The sequence below is a fragment of the Augochlora pura genome, chromosome 4, assembly GCF_028453695.1.
Source record: "Augochlora pura isolate Apur16 chromosome 4, APUR_v2.2.1, whole genome shotgun sequence".
Classification (NCBI taxonomy): domain Eukaryota; kingdom Metazoa; phylum Arthropoda; class Insecta; order Hymenoptera; family Halictidae; genus Augochlora; species Augochlora pura.
This window is the reverse complement of record NC_135775.1, coordinates 10,534,574-10,556,066: the sequence shown is the minus strand read 5'-3', so window position 1 is coordinate 10,556,066 and position 21,493 is coordinate 10,534,574. Positions and strand designations below refer to the sequence as shown.

Below are 21,493 nucleotides of genomic sequence, written 5' to 3'. Positions count from 1 at the left end.
GCTCCTCGAAGTCCTGCGTGGCCGAAAGATAGAGCGTGAGTGAGCGAGAGGGGAATAAAGAAAGGAAGAGAGAGAATAAGTAAGAATGAGATAGCGAGTGAGGCAGAGCGAAAGAGAATGAATGCAGGAGAGAGAGTATAGTAGGGTAATGTGGAAGAAGAACAAGATGGAACAAGGGTAGTTGTTGCTGTAGTTGTTGAAGTCGTTGCGTAGTCGTCGTCGTTATTATTCCTGTTGTAAGTCGTGCGAAGTTGTGGATTCTTAATAATAAACTATCACTGTTATTGTTAACCGAAGTCGTTTATTTGTTGTTTTATATTACCACGGAGTCTCGTGGGATTTTCCATAAAAATGATCCCTACAAATGTCATTTGATTTCATAGCAATTTTCATGCAAATAACATTATCCTTCCTTCTGAAATAGTATTCTTTGAAATATTTCTTCAAATACTATGTTATTTTATAATTATTTGAAACAGTTTTTGCTGCTGATTTAGACAATTTGCGCTAAACACTTGTCAAGATTTCATAAAATCAACATTTCCGTTGATTATTATTTTGTGGATTATTTTTCGCGAAGAGAGCATTGCATCGAACAAATTATGTTATTAAGATTTCGCAAACTCTTTGTTCATTATCATTTTTTTTTGCCAAGCTGAAATAAATCGAAACGTATCGGGAGTGTTTGTATTTCCAAATAATGTTCTTATTTCAATTATTCGAACTATTTATTTCGTAGTATAGTTACATAGTTATCTTTTTGGTTTCATTTCGAATAAAAAGTTGCCAGATCTATTTAATAGAAGTTTCATGCCTGTTTAAAGAAAATATAACACGCTTTGCTATTTAACACGTTCCGTGCAACGTGGCATGTACCACCGATGGTACATGCTTACATGCTTATTCGGTGCGCTAAAATAATAGTTTACAACAAATTTAGAAGCAAAAAGTTAATTTTCACCACAACAGTGGGTAGTAATAAGTCTGTTCCATTGTTATATATACGATAATTAACGCTTTACCGACCGGTAGCCTATAAATCGGCTTTTTATTTCGACCGAAACCCTGTAAATCAGTTGGCATGGCAACTAATAATTTACTATCTATTATTAAGGTATTGTTTTTAAAATATTAGATACGATTAATAAAATGAGTATAATAAATATCGCTTAATGCTAATGCTACGAAAATGTTTACTGTTGAATGACCGATCAGTAAAGTGTTAATTATTATTATAAAGCGTACCACCGATGGTACGTACTTTCATGTTTATTTAATACGTTAAAACATTAAAGAATTAATTTTCACCACAAGAATGGGCCGTAAAGAGTTTATTTTATTAAATTAATAAAGTATAGTTCTAGTAAAATAATAAATAACTAGAGTAAAGAGTCGAGTAAAAATAGTTCTGCACGGAACGTGTTAATAATTACATATAATAAATCAAGTTTTAGTAAAATATCAAACAACCAGAGTGAAGAGTCGAATTAAATCAGCTCAGCACGGAACGTGCTAAGGTAACTCTCGTTCATTTCTAGAATTATATCACGGTAAGACGAAAAGTGGACATATCTTCTCACGTGTATCTCCAAAGTCTTACTATTCGAACATAGTATGTTCGAACTATTCTTCCGCATTCGACTTCTCCGCGAGGAATAAAAAGCTGACGTACAGCTAGAGTAATGCCAGATTTTATTTCGCAGGAAAAAGGGGGTATTAACAAGAAGCCGTGCCGCGCGAACTGCAGAAACTTCCCGGGCAAGCTAATGGACACAACAAACACCATAAAAAGTCGGGAAAAACTGCCGCGCCAGTTCCCGTACCGGGCTGAATAAAATTCGCTTGGCCAACGTTAATGCATCGGATATCTTTGTGTTGCATAACTCGCTTCTTGTTGGAGATTGGCCGAGTTCGCCGGTGATCGCGTATCGAACGCACGCAGCCAGATTTTGTGAAAGGTGGATCTAGGCGCGGCCGAGGACCGGTTGCAGAAGTAAACAACCGAGCGACGGTGTATTTTTCTTTCAGACTCGGTATATCTCGTGAACAAATATTATTAGACTGTTAGATTTTTATGGAAAATAGACATTCATCGCGTCAATTCCAACAAATAGAAGCTGAGTAAAAAGTTCGTTATTTTTTGCTTAATTCTATTATATTGAAAACAATGCAATGCGATTTTTAATTTCTTTAAATCTGTCTGTGCTCGTTTTTAAAATAAATCCAAAAAATCCGCGGTCCACGTTTTATACGCATATCTCCGCGAAGACTTGAAAAATTTTGCTGAAGCTAACGAGTTTACGTGCGATTAGTAACGTTTCGTGTGAACTGATTTGTTTAAAGAGCTACGAGGAAAATTTGGAACGTCCAAGAAATTCAGCACCTATGAGGAAAGTTTGTGCATCGTGGGAACACTAGATTTGAGAACTACGTGGAAAGGATCCGTGAAGTTAAACAAATAATTACATAATATTACAGAATTTATAGATAGATTCCACTGAAAATGAAATCACGAGTTGGGACTCGAGTTTTTAGGTAAAAGATATCACCGACAACAACAATGTTTTCAAAGCTAGTCGACGAATCTGTTAATTTCCAACATTAGCCTGAATAACGGTGAAGTAATTACAGAAGTGCTTAAGAGCTTATAAATCCCATAATACCTCTTTCCTCGCTGATAAAAATGAATGTGTATTCTAGAGAACACGTACAGTTTTGATACTACTGTAGATTTATCTTTAGGATTTTTCAAGTATTGCAAACGTCAGACTAAAATTGAGAGTACATACATCGCTGCTGCGAAATACTCATGTTGTTTTGAATTGTATTAAGGTGCGAAAATATCAGCTGATCTTTCAATCAAATCATTGACCTCAGAAGGAAAACTCTGCTTCCATTCCAGCGCAAAACGAGCTTCGTCTAACGAAGTTAAACCGTTGATGCACAGAAATAGATACGGTTAATATTTTGCGAACCGTTTATGCGCAGTTGCTACAACTTGAGTTCAGCGGTGTTAAGGAAAAAAAACCGCCGGTTTCTAACGTATCGTCCCATGCGAGATTAATAAACGAGAAGACTTGACACTTGCGTCAAAGTTGTTATCAATGAACGGTGACCTACGTAATGTTTACTGGCGCATTTATGCATTCGTATGCGGCGTATTACGAATTTCCTCCTTAAACGATTCGGATCTGTGGCTCGATTCACGATAGAAGCATAAATAAACTGCAGAATTTCAGGCGTACTTTTCGCACAGGCTGAGAAGAAAAGGTCAAGCAGCGCGACACACGAAATTTCGCAATTCTTCCAACCGCGCGCTGTCACGATCAACCGAAAATTCTTACATTCTTTGCGAAAGTGACGCTTCCACGAGAAGAACGAAATTAACCAATTAATTCCACGTACTTGGAAGTGGGATATCGGGTTCCAATAAAGGCAACTATGTTCTAGAATATTCAAATTACATTGTCAAATTTTTGTTTCCTGATAGTATTGCTAGTTTTTAAGCGACACTCGTTAGAAAACTGAATTGGATGACCGGTGTGTGTCACATTTTCTTTCGCGTACAAAGCGTGACAGCAGAGGGTTAATCGTGTCGAAGTCTTCTGCAAGCTGTAAAGTTTCGCGGTCTAAATTTGCCTCAAAGTATCCCATAAATCCAAAGCGAATCCTTCTTGAATCGAAAAAACATGACAATCAATGTACGGAAAATTTACAAGCGTCCCGGCTATCGACGCACGCAGAACGTGACCGTTCGGAGAAAACAAAATTCCTCGAGTTCCAGAACCTTCAGCGAGGGGAAACAACCACGTGCACCGATTTATCGCCGCAAATCCTGTCCGACTGTTTGTACGAGTCGCAGAAGTGAATTTCCTGACGTGCAGGAAAAAGAGCGAGAAGAAAAACGAAGAGATAAAAAGCAGAACCGATTTTTACCTTCGTCCTTTGTTTCAGGAACTTGGAGAGCTTGGCGATGTGGTTGAAGATCTTTGGCTTCGGCATTTTGACTAGATTCGTTCGCGTTTTATTCGAACTAACTTTTCTCTGTCGTATCAGTCTTTGATTTCTCTCTCTCTCTCTCTTTCTTTCTCTTTGGCTGTGTTTAGTCACTCTCGCACAGGTGTAAATCACTTTTACATCATGTCTTTCGCGTACGCCGCGGGTTTCTCGCGAATGAAACTTTCTAGAAGCTAGAGGCCATCGAATAGATGTTGAAGAGAACGGTCGCGGCAAGTGTGCGGCACGAAGTTTCGCGAACTGTGTTCGCGACGAGTGCACGGTTGGCACGAGGAGGAGTCTTCTCTCCAAGGTGAATTGTCACGAACAGTCAGATTCCCGGCCCGATAATCCGTACTCGGCGTACCTCGTTCCAGATCCGCGAACGGTTCAGTGTTCGCGAAACTACCCTCGCGACTGTCCTTTAAAATAGAATCTCTTGAATCAGGTATCACTGTTGCTGGTCGGGTGTAACAGACGGTCGTTCGTCGAAATTCCGGTGCTTTTTGTTAGCGGGGTAAAAGGAGAGTCGTGGACGTTAAATGCTTGTCTATTCGTTATTTCGCGAGCGCGCGCGACTCGGCACCTGTCGATCCGAGTCGAGAGAACGGCGGAATATAAAATGTAACACAGATTCGACTAGCTCTGTTTTCGTTTTGGCGATCGATCGGCCCGCAGGGCGTGTGCAAGCTTCACTTCGGCGGAGGACTGAAGCAACACTGAAGCACCGCGGTTACGGGGTGAGTATAATACACGACGCAGCTAGGGGAAAGCCGGCTAGGGAGAGGGGATGGGGATTCGATGGAACGCGCATACGAAGCTGCGCAGCACGTGCTCGCCGGCCGGTTCTAGAGTTTTTCCTATTTGCCGAAGCATGTGTTGCGATGTTGTCCCCGCTCGATGTTGGAGCACCGCCCGGTGAAATCGTCACATCGGGTCTCGTATTTTCGACTTATGACTCCGTGGCCCTTTGTCCCGACCCCCTCTGATATCGGCCGAACACGTGTGCTGCGTGGAATTAGGCACGCAGTCTTTTTTAGATCAGGTCGGAAATCGAAGAGGGCGAAACTCGTTATCGTCGATCTCGGATTTTAATAATTGACAAAAGAAGACACAAGGTGAGAAATTAGGTGGGCTACTTCTTTGGCAAAGATTGACTCTTTCTCTTCGAAAAAAGGGTCTCCTCTCCTCGACGAACCATCTCATCTTCCAAACAGAGACTTCTTATCTCCGAGACATAAACAGTACGTCGCCTGACCGGCGACCATCTCAGAGATCGCTTACATATTTTTAATAAACAGATCTACCGTTCGAATATTTCATGACTTTAAAGTAGTTGAACAGAAATTGGAGCTGCATCGCTTTTAACACGTTCGTCGCCGTGTCACCCATATCTGGGTGACAAGTATGCTTCTGTGGGGGCCACGTCACCCAAATATGGGTGACGCTCTTCTTATTCAAGATTTTATTTATTTAATTTACGAAAATCCCATTTGTAGGACAGAAATTTAATGGAACAAGCACTGGCAAATATAAAATATACAAAATAAAAATACTAAAAATTCAGATATTATTATATTTGTTATACATTAATTTATATTTAATGTATAAAGTATAACGTTATCCTATGCATCCTGACTACCAAATTTGGGTCTGGTAGGAGTTTCGAGCGATTTGAGCTGGGCGACGAACGTGTTAACCCACTAAGAGTGAATATCGAAGTGCAACAGAACATCGATTATCTTTCGATATCAGAATCATGTGTTAGTTAAATATTCGTTATCTGAAATCAGCTAAATGAAAAGCGAATCATATACAAAACGATTTATTATAATCAATAAGGTTAGCAAAGGAACCAATTGAAGTATCACCTAATACTTTAACTAAGTAATTGCTTTATTATTTATGCCACTATTCTACCTATTAACACGTTCTGTGCCACGTGTACCACCGATGGTACATGCTCACATGTTTACTTAGTGTGCTAAAAATATAGTTTACAACGAATTTAGAAATAAAAAATTAATTTCCACCACAACAATGGGTCGTAATTAATTATCATATATATTTATATAATTAATAATTACATATAATATATCAAGTTTTAGTAAAATATCAAATAGCCAGTGTGAAGTGTCGAGTAAAAACAGCTTGGCACGTAACGTGTTAAAGATATCAAGACAATAATTATCTTTAAAATGTTGTAATTGTCTTCGCACTGATCTAGTATTAAGAGCGTTTGAATATTCCACAAGAATAATTTGGACCTAAATCTTACGAAGGAATAGTATCAGCTAGTATGATCAATGTAGAAGTTAATGTGTTAATCGCTGAACTGCGGATTTTTATACAGATTCGAGATTTCATTTCGTATCTTATAATTAAACTGCGGATATTTATGCATTTATGGCAAGCATAGATTTTGGAAATGTAAGATGTCGTGTGAAAGAACAAGATCTAACAGCGTTTTCATTTTCTTTTAATTGACGAAGAAAATTTTCATTTTTGCGTAGCGGTGTATGAAAATGAAAATTTCCATCAACCCGCGGTCTACTTATGATAGTGAAAATCGGAGAAATTTTCATTAATTAATAGATTTCTTGTGCTAAAAATATCTTTAAAATATCATCAATTTCTGCGGATGTTCACGTTTTTCGGCATTTTAGAAATATGTATACTTGATGATGTATGGCTTGAGTGCATCGAAAACAGCAATCTATGGGGAATCATCGAATAAATTTCTTTATCAATATTCGTACAGTAACATTGTCTGAAAATTTAGATAAATACCGGCACGATTAAAAAACAATTTATCGATCTCGTGCAAACATTTGACAATTTCATGGCTCCGTCTCGAACGATACCAGACTAAAGCGCAGCGTGCATGCGGTCACGTTCGCTTACAGTGCAACCATCATGAGTCGCGATAAGTGCGATAACTTTCATTGGATTTTCACGGTCTATTAACTAATTGCTTGCGGTAAAACAGCCGATACTTTCATATGGGACTCGAAGGTTTGAAAAGTTTCTTGTTTCCTTCCGTTTTGCAGGACAATATGCTGCATAATGATCTGCAGTTAATTAGATTGCAGAGGATGCGTGTACGCATTGAATGAAGTAGGCCTTGACTATTGCGTCAGCTTTTATACTAATGCATGAAAATCTACATGTTTCTTACTTTCAGTACAATTGATGGAATTTGATTTTTTCGTTTGATTACGTGCAGTAAAAGATATTATTTTGGTAAAAGCGCGAGGCAAGCTATAGTAATAATTAGACTGCAGATGTTATGCATTCACAGCAGGCATGAGTAGGTGAAACGCAAAACTGTAAAGATTTTACAAGAATTTAAGTATACTATCATACTATTTTTGATATATTGTCATTATTAAATGAAGAAATACATTTTCGGCGAATTTCTGTTTCTTTTTACAGTCTACATTGAAACACTTTATTTTGCACAAGAATTCGCAATTTAGTAACGATAGAATAAATTTTCTTTCTAATACAGAGATCGAGCATTGTTTCTGTTTCTATTTAGTAGAGAAAATACTTTCAAAAACAAAAACGTACCTATGTTTGACTGAAAAAATTAACAGAAATGCAGCAGAAACATTCAATTTCATCATTATACTGTGCAAGGGCTAATAAGCAGCTATCCTAATTAGAACTTCTTTATTAGGAAATGAGGATAAGTTCGTCCGAGGCGTCGAACATCGAATAACTCGCGTAGTTCGTCACTCCCGTTTGGCACGACGATAAATTCGATCGAGCCCTCCACCAATTGAGTACGTCAACACTGTCGGAGGAATGTGGTCCGCTGTCGCAGAATTAATAACACACGCGCCGCAGCAGCCATTGGTGAACTCGTGCGTCCGACACGGCGGAAACAGCTGTTCCGCGCAGGTTTTCCGCTCTCACCGGCTAATGGCCGTGTTAAAATATGCAGGCCGGTTCCCAAAGACCGACGCGGGACAACTGCCGAAGAAGGTGGCAGGCACCGAAACGGGGTCTCCCTCTCGAAATGCAAAAAACGATTGTCAGTTTGATTTATGCGAGATTCCCAGGACGCCCGAGCGCGCCACGTCTAAATTTAGGACGTCTCTGTTTTTGGAAAACGAGTCGATGTTGGTAACATTTCTAAAAATTCTCTCCTTTCTCGGCGTGTAGAATATTCTGGACGAGCATTCCGAAGATCCGCAGGATGGAGTTCCAAAGAAAGCGTGTCCGAAGTTACCAGTCGCGGGGAGACGATACACATTTCTCGCGAATACATCGAGATGAGTCATTTTCCATGGATAGCGACTATCAAATAAACAATAAAAACATTCGTCTCTGATAAAAACCACCGCCTTGGGAGTTGCTGTGAATAACTAAAACCATCGAGGTTCGCTGCAAAACAGTTGAATTATCGTGATAAAGATCAGAGAAAAACGCGTGAAAGAGTAAATATAAGAGTAGAGAGCGAGATTAACAAGCAGCATCGTTTACTACTGTAGATCAACACTGTCTCCATGGTAACGGATATCTCGGATTCAAGATAAATAATCGGCAACTGTTTCTACTATTTTTTGACAAAATGCAGGTAATCGGTTGTTCCGTATTGTAATGGAACTAGTCGAGGGTGTCGATGATTGAATGCCATTCCGATTACAGGGAAAATTTCTATAGTGGAAAATTTTTGTAATTTCGGTAGGAAAGTAAGCTATCTTATTTTATCTTAGTCATCGTCGAATAGTCATATAATGTTTTCTATAAATTGTAATATATTACGGTACGCTTTCTTTTATGGCGTCTCCTTTTGTGTTCACGGAAACTTTACAATTCGGGACAATTCTGTGCGACATTTTGTGAAAATTATGAGCTGCTCGCAACTTATCGTATATCGTTTATTGAACCGAGGTAATCTTTGGGATAATATTTACTTTAGATTCAAGACAATTCACTTTTTTTTAATCTTCTTTTATGTTTACGCGTGCTCTTATCTTCGCGCGTACGGTGGTAAATGGAGGTAACTCAAAGTTTATGCAACTGTTATACGCGGCGAATATACAAAGTGTATGTACTACAAGCGCATAGTTTGTAAAGACGAGAAAGTTCGTACAATTGTGTTCGATAGAAGTACATATTTAAATTAAGATAACATCGAATATTAAACTATAAAAATGTTATATTTCTTGACTACAAGATCAATTTTTAAGTAATTAACGTATTTATTCGTGAGATATCGACTACATTAGATAAAAAATACCACTTTAACGCTGCATTTATAGCGCACATCATTTTCACGCGTTCAAAAATATCTAATGTACGATTATTGAAGATGTAATGATACATTTATGTAGAATTCATTCGATTCTGTTTAATTAGATATATACTATAATAAAATAGCTAAAAATCGGAATAAATATATGTTTGTTATTTTTATAAAGCAACATAAAACATCAGCATTCAGTGCCCCCTAAACCCAGTGTCAAATGAAATATGAAGTAATATAACATTGGGAATAATTACCCCGTTTTTATAGAATTTGATCCAAGATTGCATTGATAGAGATGGTAAAAAACTAAAATTTTTAATTTCGAAAGTACCATAATGATTAATATTTTTGTTAAATTCCCCGAAAGATGACGTCCTGAATGTTTAAACAGCATATTTAGGTGAGGAAATTATGTTGTACAGAAACGTTTGGGATGCTAAGTTGAATGATCTCTCGGGTCGATTTTGTCACTTTACTGTCCCGTTTTGTGGTGTCGCCGTCAGGAGTTCGTAAGAATGATACCAGATATCCGCGCGCGGGAGCACGCGATCATCGGAAATAAAATCGCGTGGAACAGCTGGAAAAGAACCGGCCGGTGGAATGTGATGTTTACTTCGCGTTCGGCAGCGCGTCGTCGCATGTTGGCGCCATGCTTCTCGCTGGCGGGGCAATTTTAGCAAAGAGGCAGCGAGCCTCCGGCTAATGGAACGAAGTCGGATTCTTGGCAACGGGCCGAGAAAAACGGGCAGCGAAGGTTAAAGTTTCCCCGGTGTCCTCGCGGTGACAAGTTGAGGACGGAAACATCGGTTTTCATTTTTGGAACATTTTCGGTAGGATTCGTCCGATTCCATTTGTTCCCATCCTGTTTCGGACTTTATGTAATCCTTCGGTCTTACCGCCGCGACTCTCTGGCTCGTTCAAATTTATCTTCGACACCTGTATCTAGATGCCGGCGTTATTTGCTCAGATTTGAAAATTTATCTTTACGCTGATCTGCTATATCTTTCTAATTTGATTTCAATCTGGAAAATGTGTGGATGTTGCGAAAGAATTGGTGTCATACAAATTAATTTTTCTATTTCAATTCAATGTTCGCTACGATTGCTTTCGCAGGCGCTAGTTTGTCATTGGTAAATAGACTGTGAATTTTATACATTTATGGCAAAAATATATGGCTGAAATATATCACTATAAAGGCATAAGAATAATTTAATGATATTGGTACATTATTTTCTACTTGACAGAATTATTAAAAGAAACAATTTACTGTTGTTTAATTCCTGTTTCTTGTAATCGTCTCGGAAAATTATTATTTTAAAGGCGTATTTATTGCATGCCAACGTTTACTTCGATGCTTAAATATTCATAATAAAAGGGTAGAATTTTATTTGCAAACAATAACTATATTTAGCAAATCACGTTCCAAATCTCCATAACGTGTCTGGCACAACGAGACTCGGTAGGGTGAGTGAGAATCCTATAAAATATTTGATGTGGTTGTGACAGCCAAAATGTTAACGCGTGTTATGTTTGAGAATATTTATGGGAATAGTTTCAGGTCTCCTCGGATAGTAAGAAAAATGTTTTCGAGCTATGATTTCTGTGTTTGCTTGGCGGTAATCGGAGTCTGCTACGCATCAATGCGAACCAGGTTTCCATCCACGTCTGAATGAATAATTTTAGCCACGACAGCCATTCACGCTGCGAATTTCGCGGCGATACGACGTACACGACAGCGGCACCCACGCGATGGAACTGGTGCATCGACCATAAACGTGATCCTGCCCACGGAAAATCGCCCTTCCTCTGCGACAGCGTGTAATGCGCGTCTTAACTAAACCATCCATCCGCCTGACTTATTTTCGACGAAATCCAGGCTTAGCCGGTAATTATACAGCTCGTCTTCGTCCCGTTTTCATTGTCGAGCAAAAATAACCTTGCCACTTTTGCGTTATCTTCAAGGACTTTGCGTGGAGACGCGATATGTAGTTTGGGACGACAAGTAGGGAACGCCCTATTTTTAATTTTGGATATTTTTGAGCTTTTTCTCGAAGAAAAAACCGAGAAGGGATATGTACACTGAGACCTCGAGAGCCCATAATTTACTTCTGGGCCACTTGGAGATCAGGTTCGTTGAGCCAAACGCAAATGTGTTTCTTGCAAGTGGGGCAACAAGTGGCCTTGTGGTCCAAGAACATTTGGACAGCGAATACTAATTATTTGGTCCTGTCGAAGGTATCTGTTCCATGTAGTATTCGACGTTTTATGTACATTGGTTCAGGTATAATTTATTACCCAAATAAAGATTCAGACTTCTGTCTTCATTTTCTAAATAAAGATGGAGACTCCCACATTTATTTTTCAACGTTTATTTTTTAAATAAAATTCTAGAGTTCCATATTTATCTTTTTACGTAAAGATGGAAAGTTCTATCTTTATTTTTTAAATAAGAATAGATATTTTCAACTTAATTTCTTTAACAAAAATAGAGACGTTCGTTTATTAATGGAAATTTATTTAAAATTACTTTAAAATTTTAACAGCGCCTTCCGTTTGGTCTTACAATGTTTATAAAAATATAATGTTCTATTGATTCAAGATTAGAATGCGATAAAAAAAAAGACCAATCGCTTTAGACATTTCTGTGGCAGAAACAAGAATGACAATTGAACGTTTCTCATTGAACGAGACACGAAGGTTGAACTTTATTGAAATCTGCGTTTTAAAATATAGTTCCATGTATTTTCATAGTTTGATGGCTAGTTATAAAATGGAGGAAATTGCTTAAGTAGCACAGAGAAAAGAAATAAGAGATTCGTGGAACACGAACGAACGCGTTTTCCGACGACGCTAATGCATTCATCCGGTAGGTAGATCAACAAATCGATCATTAAAATAGCCCGAGATTCACCGGTTGCGCTCATTGTTCGAGCAACAACGGCACGACGGACGCCTCTATTTGGCAAATGAAGCCACCGTTCAACGGAAGCAGTGACGCGCGTTTGCCCACGGCCTTCCGGAAATAAATCGGTCACAGTGGCATCACGCGGGAAACATTTACGACTCATTAACCTCCCAGGGATCAGAATACCCCGTAATCTTTATCACAAGTTTCTTTTTATCGCTGTTCCGAATACAAAGAATATCTTTGTCGGAAATATGTAATTTGAACGCATCTACACCCTTAAGAATCTTTTGCAAGAAAGCAAACTTGTTTATCGATCTTATGTTGCATAAGAAGAACTATTTTTTCAATTTTCATAATAAACATTTAATATCTCGAGGTAATTGGTAATTACTAATAAATAACTGTAAGTAATTGATCAATCTGTTCGCAAAAGTATGTTACTAACAACGTGTTAATATCTCACGGGTTGAATTCCATCAAAATAAACATCCAATTAGGGGGATATCTTCAAGCAGATATTAAATTAATTAATACCTCGTTGCAACAGAAAGCGCAACGAAAGTTAAAGGTTTCGATTCCGGTCAAATTGATCGGCGCACCAGAGTTAAAAAGCGACGGATTTGGGTCAGTCTGTCTCTCAGATATATACAGCCAATTATCGCGCGGGACGTAACTGAACGTATCGCGAGTCGGACATCGACCTCTTGTGTCAAGGTCGCGTTACGGGGTCCGTGAACCTTGAGCACTTTCGTATTCACCACCTGGAAACCGTTCTGCGAAGATTTTCTCACATTGTTTTATATCAGAATTATATGTTACGACGTTTTCGAAGCTCTCAAATTTTTCACAAGTCCCGGACACCGCGTTTCAGCTTTCCATTCAGCGAGATTGCGATCTAAATTTCAAAGTCGAAAAAATTCCATTAGCACCGCAGTAGGTCGAGCAAAATAATTCGCTCGGGATACTCTAATCATCGATTTTGAAACGCGAACTGAGAATGGCATCCGCGAATAGACGCGGTCATACATGATTAATCTCGGCGCTCGTTGGTTCCATCGTTTATCAAGCGTATTTTTCGCTTCGGTATTCGACCGATGGATTCTAAACCGAGAAGGTGAATGATCGACTATCGATCGGTCGAAGAAGCACACGGCTGGAGTGGCCGGAAATCACGGTAGAGCGATCAGAGACAACAATAACAATAACAACAACACAGTGTGGGTCGGGCCCGGGAAACACGTGGCCCGATTAATTGTGCAGACGACCGTACAAGTGGCGGGTGTGGACATTGTGTGTGCTAGAAAGGTGCGTCACTCAACATCGAGCAATTACAGTGGTGCCTTGTGTAACAACGATCATCGGGGGTAAACGTAAACGGGGATAGTCTCAGTACCTCCGGGTCCTGGATCTGCTCCGAATCCGCGGACGTGCTCGACGTCTTCAGGATGCTGTACAGCTTTACGTAGGGGGCCTTGATCAGCTGTTAGCCAATACAATCGGCCGTTTTTAGCGAATCTGTATCATCGGCTACTCCGCGTTGACTAACGCGATCCACGCATCGACATTTCCGCCGGCTCGACCAATTTTCTTAACACTAGAACTACACTTAACGAGACTAATGCACATATATTGTTTTACATTTTCCTACAATTTCTCATTGAAATATTCGTATTGTACTTGTAAATAAAAAATTAGAGTCCAAGTCATTTTGAATGGTTTGGTATACAATTGGGTAAAAAGTAATCTGATTAACGATCAACTAATTTGTAATAATTACTTTATTATAACGAGTTATATCAGTCATCATCATTGATCGGATTACTTGTTATCCAACTGTGGTTTGGTAGTTCTAGCGTTAATCACCATTTCTTGCTTGAGAAATGAAACTTTTGCAATTCACGTCACACCTTGTCTAATCGATTCGAGGTTAATCAACATTTCATTTGAACGAAAACGATCGTGAATTATTCTCCTTAAAGGAAAGATTCCTTTTGAAAAACCAAAATCGGCGAGTCTTCGCGGCATCGACGCGTGGGTCGAGACGCAGCTAGCAACTACATCTATCTCTCCTTCGTTTGAAAATGAAAAATCATCGGCCTTGAAAAACAGAAGCTTTGGGGCGAAGAGATGCGAGAGAAAAATTGAGTGCATGTCGTAAAAAAAATAACGATCCTGAGAATACAGTGCAATGAGAGAAGCGATACGGCTTCGAACGGAACGATGATGACGCTCTTCTGCATGGCGATGAGAAACGAAAAGAGAGGCAAGAGGTGCGTTGATCGCACCGATACGGGTGCCCGCGAAATAAAACTGTTCACTGCCCACGGTGCTTTCGTAGTGCGAGACGATACGAATGATGCGATGAGTTCGGTGCGATGATGATCGAACGCGAGAAACTCAATCTGATGTATGTGATGTATGAATATATGGTGGTCGAGTGATGTGCGGTGACGCATTAACACGCTGAAGGAACCGTCGCAAAATTATTCAATTCGTAATCGATGTTAAAAGATCAATTGGATCATTTCAAATAGTTCGACGATTTTGATTTACGTAATCGTATTTTACCTTTCAGTCATTTTGAATAATAAATTTTGAACGTAATTTTACATAAGTCAGATAATTAATGTAAAAATATTTTATATTTAACGATCCCAGTTCTTCTAATTCATGTTAGTTTGACGCTTCAGCGAGTATCGCAAGTTCTAGCAGCTTCCGGTACTAAAATGGCGGGTCTACAGCGAAGAAGCTGCGCTGCAGATTACTTAGCAGTCTCTTATTTATTTTTACATGAATACGAGAACCTTGTGTGTCTTCAGCGTGTTATAGGCGAACGATTCAACGACGAGAGATGCATCAACGATGGTAATCATCGGAATAGTGGGATATTCAAATAAGCACTCACCTCCCACGATTCTCTGGTCAGGTCGGCGATTTCGTCTCCATCTTGACGCGGTTTGCCGTCCTCCGTGGATTCGCCGGACTCGCCGGCTTCGTGGGGCGACAATTCTGGCGACAAATCCGTATCGGTGTCGGACAGGATGTAGCCCCGTTCCCTCCAGTAATTTTCGTCGAGTTCTCCATAGAGCGACGGTACCCACGCATGGATGAACCTGTACAGGTCGTCCACCCTGCGAGCAATAGAACGTGCGCATATCAGTCGACCTAGAAACATGTTTCCGCTTGGCAGATCATTTTTTCGAGTTTCGAATAGCGAGTACTCAAACGTTTGGGATCCAATCGAATGACCGTTTCAAAAATTTACAATGAAATCAATTGACTTTTTAAGGAATATGAAATGTCATCGAATGAATTTAAAAAGGAAATATCATCAAACGAGTTTTAAAAGAATTTGGAATGTCGTCAAATAAATGTTTCAATTTTGAATAATTTTTTCAACGAAATGGACTCTATCGAATAAATGATTTTGGAGATGAAAATTCGTAGCTTATACTGATTCCTCAATTTCACAACCACAATGCTGTATTTCACTATCGATACTGATGTTGAAAAACGATTCAACTGATGTAATTTATTTATCAGTTACAAAGAAGGACGGCACGACATACTGAACATTATTGAATGTTTCCAGGTCACGAAACAATAATGTATCTTTCGCATCGTCCTAGGAACTCTGACGTTAATACTTACACGATCGCGACAACGGAATTTATTTAATAAAATCATTCGCTCGATGCATGATTTATATTCAGAAGCTACACGTGTCGCAGTATTAACGTAATCCAATTAACATGTGATATAGCTGGTTTACGATTTCCTGTTGCAGAATGTATTAAAGTTTTTTCATTTTTTTTTGCTACAATAAAACATATTTACTTCATATTAAACTCACCAAGCCGGTTAAAATGACCGGTTTCACATTTTTTAAATAGAGTTTCAGAAATCGTAAATACTTTTTCATAGCAAATGAATAAAAATGACGAAGGGCTTAAATAAATAGTCTCCTAATCGTTATAAACCAATTGTCTTAAGTCGCTTTTAGAGCTTGGTGGGCTTAGTATTAATAATTTCTCTTCAAAGCCTGTTTGTAACTTTTTCGTATCTAGTATCGCAAATGAAATCTTGGATTACTAATATGAAGTCACTGCAGTTTAAACAGAAGTCCCACTTATGCCAACGAAAACTGCAGACCTTAATACAATTTACCATTGTCTGATCTTTTTCAGAATAACTTTGTCTCCATTTCAAGTTGAAACTAGTCTAACTTTCAAAGAATCCCCTTTGGCTTAGCGAAACAATACCTGTTATGCCCTTTAATAAAATGTCCCGTGTAATAGGTACACGATTCCTTAGAATCACAATTGTATCTATTTCGGTTTATGACATATTAACAAACATATTTTCGGTTTGTGACAGGCGTTAGTTTGCGCTGTTTTGGTCACCCGGGTTTCGGTTACCCAGTCGTGATTTATTGCTAACTACGGCACTGTGAGCTATATGTTTTTTTACTTCTCTTTCTATTTCGCTACTAACTAATCAGTTTCAAGACTATTTCATAGTGCTTGGAATTCAGTCTTCAAGGTTAAGACTCGCAACAACAACATTCAATTCAACAATCTATTATCCATCAACTAAAATACTCCTGCAGTTTAATCTTGCGCAATTCAACTACAAACATTTATAAATACGCTACTTATTAACCTCTCAGGCACGACTGAATTTTGCGCAAATAAAGTCATATAAAGTCATTTGTTATAAAGATTATACTCCACAAGATAGATACGTTGATACACTTGTTACCTCCTATTCCACGAAACAAGCCATAAATTTACTGTGGATCTTTACGTGAGATGAAAATGATCTGCCTAAATCGCAGAGCATAGAACAATTTTTGTTCTTTCTCTCGCAATTTTAATAAATTTAAATTGACACATCAACATCCTTAGTTTTTTACTATTATTTTCACTGTTTTATATGTATTATATCTATTCATTTTTGCTATGAATGTATAAAGCTTGCTGTCTAGCCATAAATGAAAAATTTAATTAACTAAAGACACAGAGTTTAAGTAAAATCGAGCATGTACCTTTGGTGGACATAAGGCGCAATGTTGCTAACTGCTGGCGACACATGTTCGCTGTAAAGGAAGTTTACCGCGTTGCTGACGGCGCTTAAAGTCCAGTTCATGTTGCGATTGTGTCGTTCCGGTATCGATAGATCTATATGTATATCCGATTGCAATGTCTCTGGTACAACGGTGTCGGCCGCAACTTTCTCTAACGTTCTATCGCGTGTCCCGTGTGTCGTCGACCCTGCAAGGACGTTTCCTACCTCTCAGACCACCGGTGCATTAATCCCGTTCGGTATCTCCCATGAACCTAACAGATTCGACTATTTTTACACTGAGAAGCTGCATCTGGAACGACAACCGGGGAACCAACGCGTTAAAATTAGCCGCGAACGGGGTTTTCACATTCCAGATTTCTTCTCTTGCTCGCGCGACCTTGAAACTCCCCTACACGCGATTATCGAAGATTCATCGTCGTCTAGGATGATCCACGAAAACGGTAATTGAACAAGCACCTGCCCCGTTAACTATCGTTTGTCTCACTCATCCTCCCCTCTAACGCGTATTTCACGGGTTCGTCGCTGACGCCACTTGTCGCAACGTAGCGAAATAAAAACGTCAATGAGGTTCTCGTTTCGTTAGCGAACTCGTCAAATCAGCAGCTTGATAAGGTGGACAAACAAACGCATTTACGGTTTTTACAAATTGTATTCAACCAGCCTGCGTCGTCAATAGAACTATCAGCGACGATGTCTTATAATTGATGATTTCATTCTTCTTAACTAAGCATTTTCCCGCGATTTTTTTCGCGCGATTTGCGTGCTCGTAAAAGATGCTGAAAGGACATCGATGACGCGCGCGATGGAGTAACTTTGAACGAGTTTCTCTGCGAGCATAGTTATTTCAACCTTGACCCACGTTATTCTCAGAAACTACGGGCGCGATACGGTTGTTGATTCGAACGAGTGTTCTATACGTTTGGAGCTATAATTGGAACTAGGATTATCATGGCATAACAAAAGTTCCTATATTCTTCGATTAGTCAACACCAAAATGGTCAGAACGAACGTTTCCTTATTCTGTAAAGTTTAGAGACTATTTCATAGAAAATGTTTGCATAAGGAATAATATATTAGCTCCGATAATGTAATTTATTCAAGCATTTTCCATGATAGAGTCTCTAAACATTGGAGAATTGGAAAACAACCGTGGTAGGTTTAGTTAAAACTGGTGGAAATAATCGCGGTTGATTTTCAGAAAATTCTTTAAAAAATACTAATACTCCTTCGATAAATAACCTGAGGAAAATCGACCAAAAATTTGTATTATTTTTTGATCGAGTCCGCTATCGCAGTGGAAGCTGTATGATACGTAGATCGGCGTGGGATGGTGCTTGAGGAGAAACTGTCACGACACTCTGACGTAACCGAGAAGAATCCAAACGTGGTACTAGTTAGAGTCGCACCGGCTGACTGAGAGGAATTAGCTAAATGAGTCACGGAGGACTGTCTGCAGCAACGACGATTACCTAAGCTGACGTGTACATAAGTGTCGGTTGCGTCTCGCGGCTTGCTAATTTCAATTGTGTTCTCTCGTTGTAATGCGCGTCTTCTTTTTCGCTGAATTGTCGACGCAACAACTCTTGCCGCTGGTGGCGTAAAACGCCCCCCTAGAAACGGTACAATTCATTTGAGCTCTGTACACATCGCATTCAACGAAGAGAAGTTCACTGTATCAAATGGCACAATCGCATAGGAAATCAACTCACAACTCACGCAAAAGCAAGTGGAAAATATAATATCGTCTTCATACGACGCGCTGATTACGAGAAAATGGAATGTATATTTTCTATTAGCTTTATAATTTTTACAAGACGCTCTTACAGAATTAATTACCGTCGAAGTATGCCCAATTTTGTTTTTACACGATCGATTAGATCCAGAAAAAACTGTGTATAAAAGACATCGCGTATATAAGTAAAATGTGAATAAAAGGATTCACATAAAAAACTTTATTAACCCTTTGCACTCGAAGCCATTTGAACACTAATTCTAAAATAACTTTCTGACATATAGCACTTCCATTTTATATGACAAAATGTATTTTATACATATGAAAATGAATCTTGTAACTCTTGCAACAACAGTTATACTTTTAATCATTTTTGAAATCTAATTTTTCGAAATATGAAAATTAATTTGGACCGTGCTCTAATTTCAGTGGTGCCTCAAAGTCACCACTCGAGTGCAAAGGGTTAAGAGTCTTTATAAAAATCCAAGTTTGATTCGATTTTGTTCTCTTATCGATTACGTATCTCATTAGTTTCTTAACACTATCGTTTTTTAGCACTGCATTGTTTACACATTTACAAACTTAGCGTCACATTATACTCTCACGAAAGTGTAATATATTTTTAGCCTGATATGTATTGCGCAAGAACCTAAGAGCAAACTTCCGGGACTAACATTCAATGTTTGTTGACAACGGTATTGTAGAAAATTACGATTAATGGAAGTAATTACTTTTAAGGTTTAAATCGAACAACTTTTTTAACCGCGCTAAACCAAATATAACCGTATAAAACGGAAATTGAAATTATTTTTCCGTCTTAAATCAAAGTTGTGTAAAATCAGACTTGGGTGTATGTCATTATTGAGTTGGGATCTTCATGCGAAGTAAAATATTTCACGTTAATTGCAAGAAACGTAAGTAAAACATTTATTTCTTGTTGTAATAGTTTTGGTTCTGTCCTCCAACGGAATTCGTAAGAAATAGCTTAATTTTCAGAGAATCCCTTTATGCCTGTCATAAAATATACTGTCTGTTAGGTGTACGATTCCTTAGAACCGCAATTGTATCTTTTCCGGCAATAAAGTAATCACTGCACTTCCGTACAATAAAGTTCTGCAAACTTAATCGGTAGCATATTTGCGGTTTATGGCAGGCGTCAGTTCGTACCGTTTCGGTCATTCGCTTGGAATTTGCTGCTACCTTTTTACCTTTCCTTTTTATTTCGCTACTAACCGATTAATTTCTAACCTATTTCATAATGCTTTAAATTTAGTATTAAAGATTAAGATGCGCAAGAACAACATTTAATTCAACAATTTATTATCAATTAAAGAAAGTATCTTTCTAGTTCAATCTTGTGCAATTAAACTGTAATTATTTGTAAATATACTATTTATTGAACAAAACGGTTGTTTCTCTTTAAATAGATGAACAACAATTCGGTCGCTTAGCGTAATTGGCTTTACAACCCGAGAGATTTTTAAAATTGTCGAATTTTGATATCGGGTGCACACGCGAGTCATCTATAGATTTAGTGCATTGAAAACACTGTAAAGATGGTCTTAAATTTCTCTTCGGAATTCACTGTTTTCTTTTTGTATTTCACTTACATTTTACTGACATAAAAGGATAAAATATTGTTAGAGAGAACACAATTTCATTAGACTCACTTCTTTCGAAGACCATTCATAACCTTTTAAAATTTAAATGTACATTCTCTGTCCAGCAATGAAACTACTACTGTTATTCAAATGATTTTTTTTCTGACCTTCCACAGCGTGCATGGAAATGCCTTATCTATCGACACTGACGCCGCGCGTCACCTATCTTTTTCTTATCCACACTTTATCAATAACGTTCATTTATCATGCGGAACCTACGAGCATAGAAAAAGAGTTCCGAAAGTTTTACTCTTAAGTCGATGGTAACCTTTAGTATTCAAACAAAGAACATGAAAAAATGAACATTGAGAATCATCAACGGAGAATTCAATAGATAATTGCTTACGGATGTTTACGCGGGTGTAACTCATGCGAGTTACAATCGAAGAAAACTTCTGCACAGAACGTTCCATGGAAAGATATAAGTCGCATTACGCTTTGACAAATGTTACATATGCTTATCAAGTTATCGAAATTCAGGTCAGCTGCAAAATTGCAGCAAGTTCTTAATCCATAAATAGTAGACGAACTGATAAGTTACCAACGCGAAAGCATTGGTCTGAAATTGGCTGCGAGATAAAGAGCGAATTATAAGAATTACACAACGATGTTACAGTGCTGCACGAGGGAATGTTCTGTCCGCGCAGAACAAATTACCCGATGGAAATTTTTTGCGATGAAACACGAAAACCCAGATTAGACTGGTCTGCTATTAAGCTACACCGAATAACGTGTTGACTAAGCAGGTGCAAATGTCCACGAGTGAGCGATAAGACGTTCGAATTTATCTGAATGACGAATAATGCAAACTCGTTTCCTTAAGATTCTAATGCTCGTTCTTTCCTCGA

General features: G+C 38.5%; 1 protein-coding gene across 1 annotated transcript in view; it reads right to left on the bottom strand.

Moving 5' to 3' along the window:
• Mtd (TLD domain-containing protein mustard) overlaps window positions 1-21,493 on the bottom strand; it is a 124,252-nt gene that overhangs the window by 14,471 nt on the left and 88,288 nt on the right. The window contains exons 15-16 of the mRNA XM_078177773.1: window positions 15,070-15,295; window positions 13,558-13,644 (exon numbers count right to left, since the gene is read on the bottom strand). Coding sequence (XP_078033899.1) covers window positions 13,558-13,644; window positions 15,070-15,295 — 313 coding nt within the window. The remainder of the gene's footprint in view (window positions 1-13,557; window positions 13,645-15,069; window positions 15,296-21,493) is intronic.